General features: G+C 48.2%; 1 protein-coding gene across 1 annotated transcript; it reads left to right on the forward strand.

Annotated features, from left to right (window-relative positions):
* The first annotated feature begins 373 nt into the window (after positions 1-373).
* LOC149334846 (uncharacterized) lies at positions 374-5755 on the forward strand. Its single transcript, XM_089553678.1, has 4 exons — positions 374-411; positions 599-696; positions 2516-2685; positions 5672-5755. The coding sequence occupies exons 1-3, from the start codon at positions 374-376 to the stop codon at positions 2668-2670; spliced, it is 291 nt and encodes a 96-aa protein (XP_089409804.1). The 3' UTR covers positions 2671-2685; positions 5672-5755.
* Positions 5756-6217: the final 462 nt, after the last annotated feature.

Genomic DNA, 6217 nt, shown 5'->3' on the forward strand with positions numbered 1-6217 from the left:
GGGCAAAGCGTCTTTCTCAAGTCCTACAGAGCTACCAGTTATCGCACCCCGCAGTCGCCCTGGAAGCAAAATGTACGTGCCGCCGCGGTGGCTCAGTGGTTATGGCGCTGGGCTGCTGACCCTAAAGACACGGGTTCGATCCCGGCCGCGGCGGTTGGATTTTTTTGGAGGAGAAATTCTAGAGGCCCGTGTACTGTGCGATGTCAGTGCACCCCAGGTGGTCGAAATTTCCGGAGCTCTTCACTACGGCGTCTCTCATAGCCTTAGTCGCTTTGGGACGTTAAACCCCATGAACCTAACCTAAAATGTACGTGTATAAAGTACGGGGCATCTAGGCTAGCCCTTGCAAGGACAGCAGAAGAAGAAAATGAAGATGGCTCTTCCGACCAGGTCTGCTGTACTGCGCTGCACGTAAGTAACCCCGAGCAATGACTCAGCATGTCAAAGCGCAGGCTTACATAGCGAACCGTATACTCTTAGGCTTGTCACTCGCTAAATGAGCTCAAATGGCGGCTGATATCAGAAAGGCGCCCAGCTTCCCTGCCTGACGCTGTTTGTATTCACGGAGCATGCGAGGTGATGAATGACCGACTCACAGACCGAAACGCTGGAAGCTGCTTCTCGCCCTGCTGCTGTGTGCCCGGGCTTCGATGGCCGAGGACGGCGACGACCTGAGGAAGCCAGTGTACCACACAGGTGGGAGGACGTACTGACAGTCACAGAAATCGCCAAGTACTCCACTACGGCGTCTCTCATAGCCTTAGTCGCATTGGGACGTTAAACCCCATAAACCAACCAACCAACCACTGCGAGTTATGTAACCTGTATCACTGGTGCCACTACCGTACTGCTGCAACTAGTGCTTATTTTGGCGCTATCCATGGGGCAGCAGTAGCGATAATTACTCCTATGGTACGACAGCTTGCATTTTAACACTACAGTGTAACTACTTCTAACATTACGCCCACTACTATCTAAAGTATTGAGGCCACTAATCAATGCGCATTCAACTGACATTACATTACGGCTATTATTCATGTTGCTGCTATTTTCTCCTGGCAGTAATATTAGAGTCACGCCCTGTGTCCTTTTTTCGAAGGTAACCTCATGCCGCTGGTGACGTGACTGCTGCCAGCTGCAACTATACTCACCTGCCACCGCAACTGTTGCTCTTGCCTTGATTAGTGCTGCTGATATTACTATCACTGCTGTTGGTACTGCAACCGCTGTGGTTGTTGGCGCTTCTGCAGCCGCTCCTCTACTGCTTCTATGCCACTGTTATTATTAGTACTAACACACTAAACTATATGTAATAGTAGCCCTCCCTAATGTCAATCCAACTTTCCCAAGTCCTGTTTTACTAATAGCATATTACTCTTACGTAATGCAACTCCTTCAAATGTGAAAGTAGTAATGTTACTACCGCAGCGGTGGCTTAGTGGTTTGAGCACCCGCCTCGCATGCTGGAGGTGCGGGGTTCGAATCCCAGTGCCGCGAGGCACTGACCGTTGATACAATGTGTACAAACTATCCTGGGCTGTTGCTCGGCTTCCTTAGGGTGAAATGCTTGGGAATAGGACTTTGACCCCACTTAGAGAAGAAGAAAAATGTCTTATGTCATGGCACTCTTCCGCCCCAGATACCCTTGCGTCAAAAAAAAAAAAAATCATTATCGTAGTACTGTTTCTACCTATCCTAATGTCACCGCTCCTGCTGTTATTAAGGCGAAAGCCTTTAATGCCTCATCGTTGTCGACAGAAGGTTATCAGCAGAGGTGTCACGCTTTTTCTAGTCAGACCAGAAAAAAATCTTTGTGCACGATGGGATTCGAACCACCCTCCTTCCGTTCCCCAGCCGAGCGTGCTAATTACTACGCTACTTCCTTTTTTTTCTTTATTGCATTTTCACAACGGGTACAAAGAAGTAAAACATGTCAGCAACACTTGCACTGACACGGCATGTTAATGACTTGGTTGTACTACGCTACTTCCTGCCGACGCATATGTGGTTGTCCTTGTCTAGGACGCTGGAGAGTGTTTGCAGAAAGGCGTCGAATCAGACGGACGCCTCCCAAACGCCCTCCAGTGTCTCCAGCATTTAAGATTCACAAACAATTGTGCACTTAATTAAAATCTTAACCACACATCAGTGCCACAAGCAGCAATACCGTGCTAAAGGCTTTCGCCTCACCGCACTTTAGATCAACAATGTGCCCCCCCCCCCCCCCCCCCCTCCCCTGAATTTTTTTCGTTATCAGTGCTACCCCAATTGATTACAAAAATCAGCGTTGCTGCATTCGCTGGTTGACTAAAGTTTCCATTAAGAGCCCCACGTTCTCCCGTATAGTACAGCGCAAATATTATTGTTACGGCCTTCATAATAAGGTTGGCTGTATCCGAGGTAGTATCCCAAGTCCGTTCGTAACCCCGGTTGCCGTCGACTGCTAACAGAAGGCGGTCGCCATTTGCGCTTGCACAGACCATTGTAATCCTAACGGGTTGATGATGCTTTGCAGCTTCCACGACGTGTCCCGAGAAGATTCCCGTGTGGCAGTGTCTGCGGCTCAGCTGGTCAGCTCCCCCGTGCCGCACCAACTTCGACTGCGCCATGCCTTTCCCCTGCTGCGTCACCTGGTGCCGGAACTTCTGCGCCAACGACTTCCGAGCCTGACGGCCTCACGGCCAGGTGATGACCACCGAATTTAATGTGGCACTCCGGGGTTTCCTGGAGGCTAAGCTTCAACAGTTATACATGCCCCACGGAAGGTAGAACTGACACCTTTTTTCAGATAGCACCAGGAGCTTCCTTCCATCTTGCTACGTGGGTTATCTTAAGCTCTCGAGGTGCGTGGACAGGAGTTCCTCTCGCCTTCTAGAGAAAAATGGTGATGCAAAAGCAGCCGAACTGCATGGCCGACAAGAAAAGTGCATAGTTCATTTTACAAAACTTGGTTTCTTTACTTCCTGTCATTCCCCTATTCCCCAACAAATTCTGTTTTCGTGTATTTCCTATTTGTTCACCCTCGTTAATGACTTCTATGACGTGTGATTTTTAGGCTGGGTGACTTTAAAAGCTAATTCAGTAAAACTGCATTAACGGATGCAGTGTATCCAATAAGGCCACAGTAGCTTGCGGCTCTGAGTCGGGTGGGCCCTAGTCAAATGCCACACGTAGATATATAAGTACATTTAAACGAGTCCGAACTGAGTATCTGGTGATGTGATGGTTAGGAAGACAGAAAACCTCAGTCGTATGCAATACCTCCTATAAACCCCACCTTTGAAGTTATGCAAAAGCGTCATTACGAGGCCTCAAATGACGGAAGGGCGTAAGTGCCTGGAATCGCTCGGTAAGCAGGAACACAAGGCCAGTTCTCTCATGAACCACTTCTCATTCTGCGTCAGCTGCGCTTTATCGTAAGACACTATTAAGAACACATTGACGAGAATGGAGTAGTAAAGTGTTGTACTTAAACCACGTCCTGTGCTCGCACCGAGTAGAAAAACGGCTCTCAAAGGTGCTGCTACGGGCCAGTTGGTTGCACATGATAGAAAGGAACAGCGCGGGCACAGGGCGATAATGATGAAGGACGCAGCCGCTCATTAACAGCATGAGTTTATTCAGAGGTGCAAACTCAATATTTAGTCTTGCGGTGACTTGCTGAGTCAGTGTCAGATGTTGTGTAAAGGTCTAATAAAAGCGGCAAAATTCGAAACAATGGCGGACCGTTGATTTATGTGCCTACAAAAAAGAGCCAATCTCGAAAGTGGCAACATGCCTCCCATCGCACAGTTTTTTCGTACGTTGTCACCTAATCTTCTAGCCACTTTTTTTAGTTATCACATAGGGACACATGCGAAACTGGTCTCCCATTCCTTCCTTCCATTTCTTTCCCTTCTCTTCCTTTCCCACGTGTAGAGTAGTATATTGGGCGTACCTTTGTGTACGGTTTCATGGTTTATGGAGCTTTTTAACGTCCCAAAGCGACTCAGGCTATGAGGGACGCCGTAGTGAAGGTCTCCGGAAATTTCGACCACCTGGGGTTCTTTAACGTACACTGACATCGCACAGTACAAGGGCCTGTGGAATTTTTCCTCCATAGAAATTCGACCGCCGCGGCCGGTATCGAACCCTCGTCTTTCGGGTCAGCAGCCGAGCACCATAACCACTCAATCCCCCGCGGCTGCTGCCTCCCTTTTGTTACCTCCCTGCTTTCCCTCTGTTCTTGTGTTTCTCTTTCTCTCTATTCATTTTATTATCACGCCTCTAAGCAATGAGATTCGCCGCCCATCATTCGCTTCGTACTTACAGTTTCAAATCGCCACGTCTAGTTTAATTTTATCGGTTTTATGAATTTATATATTATATATTCGGCCCGTTACACCGCCTTCGGTGGTAACTCAGCTAATAAGTTACCTCACGGGTCGAATTTCGATGGAGGCGAACTTATAGAGGCCCGTGTACTGCGCGATTTCAGTGCATGTTCAAGGACCCCAAGTGGTCGAAGTTTCCAGAGCCCTTCACTACGGCGTCCGTCACAGCCTTAGAGTCGCCTTGGGACGTTAAACACCAATAAACCCATAAACTACATATTAAGGCGAAAGCCTTCAATGCCTCATACTGTCGTTAGCAGACGCGTCGGCAGCAGTGTCGACAGACGCGTCGGGAGATTTGTCCGCCTTTCGGCTTCACTGTTTAAAAAGAAACTGCGCCGAGGGTGGGGAAGCGAACCAGTGCCTTTGGAATTTGAAGCGGAGACGCTACACTCCGCCACGAAGGCTCAAGGTTATAGTGAATGCATGGGTTTCATAAAATAAAAGGAATACAGTCAAGAAAAGGAAAAAGAAAAAACAAATATAAGGAAATGAACAAAACTACAAACAAAATAAAAATAAGATATCAAAATAAAATTTAAAAAGAATCAGAAAAGGAGCAAAAATGAAAAAATTATGAAAAATAAAAAGTAAATAAAAATAAGTTGTGCCCCAGGAAACGCTTTCGCCGTGCAGCACTTTAGCCAAAGTGCCCCCTAAATTTTTTGTGCGTATGTCTTCGAATGAACTATAGGTGTTAACCAGCGCCCCTGTCGTCCATTATCATGAGTCGGCGCTGTTCCTTTCTTCCAAGATAAGACCACCATAGAAAACCGACGAGGTTGAGTTTTTGACAGTACGCGTACATGGCAGAAAACGCCCAGCATACCGTGGGGGACCTGCGGATGTACTGACTGTTAAAGTGCGATCTCGCGATATGCAAAAAAAAGTGCGTTCATAAAGAACTTCCCCTTGAGAAGCTGCGATTGCGCCTAATTTCTGGGCACGGCCCATTGCACGGATATTTTGTAATGGATTGCGAGGAGCTTTGCATTCCCCTGCCGTCATGTTGACGTTAGAGGTAATGCGACGACTACGAGGTCTCTGCCGATCGCGCCACGTCATCATCAGCCTAAATACGTCCACGGCAGGGTTCTCGTACTGACCTCCATTAACCCTGTCCATACCGAGCTGCAGTCGCCTTGCCCCCGCAAACTTTCTAATCGCCTCCGCTCTCCTGGAGGCCTCCTCAAACGTTTTTTCCTTGGAATGCACTCTCTTACCCGTAGATATTAACTTACCATCGCATTGCACCGCGGCTGCAGCCTCGAATAAATGCTAATTTTTTTTCATTCAAGGTTCCTCGTGGCTCTGCGGGGCAGTCTACCTTTCACCTCGCTGATTATTCAGTGCAGCTGCCCATTGCACCTTGATCCACCCGAGAGAAGATCGTTACTGCGAGGGTGTTGCTCCCACCTTCTTGAATTCCATAATAAAGCCCCGTCGGTCACGCATCACGAGTGCTTTGGGTCACTGTCTCTCGGACGTGTCTTTGATCTCAGTTTTCAGGGCCTGTGAAGAACGTGCGTAATCGCCCACATGCACAATTTTCAAACCTTTGGGGGTGGAACTTAAACCTGCCATGCAGCGTATTGCGACTGCCGTCCATATATGCAGGCATCCCGATTCAGTTCAATACAACGAAAACACAACCGAAATACATTTCGAAACTGGGGCGTGCGGTCAGCGCGGAATGCGCAAGCTGTTGAAGCGTACAGCTGAATCTTCAAATTGGTTCCGGACCCAACCAAAAGGAGTCCACCAGCACGCCTCTCCTGAAGGCACGCCACTAGGATTTCACAACGCTGCTCAGCTCATTTGGATTTAGAGCGAGAATCCAGAAG

This window comes from Amblyomma mixtum, chromosome 7, assembly GCF_055824585.1.
Source record: "Amblyomma mixtum isolate Tamu chromosome 7, ASM5582458v1, whole genome shotgun sequence".
NCBI classification, from domain to species: domain Eukaryota; kingdom Metazoa; phylum Arthropoda; class Arachnida; order Ixodida; family Ixodidae; genus Amblyomma; species Amblyomma mixtum.

What these genes read in the sequence shown, in the direction of transcription:
- LOC149334846 (XM_089553678.1), top strand. Translation starts at nt 374, where the DNA reads ATGGCTCTTCCGACCAGGTCTGCTGTACTGCGCTGCAC. An exon ending in TCTGCTGTACTGCGCTGCAC is followed by an intron (nt 412 to 598) that starts GTAAGTAACCCC and finishes ACCGACTCACAG; the next exon opens with ACCGAAACGCTGGAAGCTGC. An exon ending in GAAGCCAGTGTACCACACAG is followed by an intron (nt 697 to 2,515) that starts GTGGGAGGACGT and finishes GATGCTTTGCAG; the next exon opens with CTTCCACGACGTGTCCCGAG.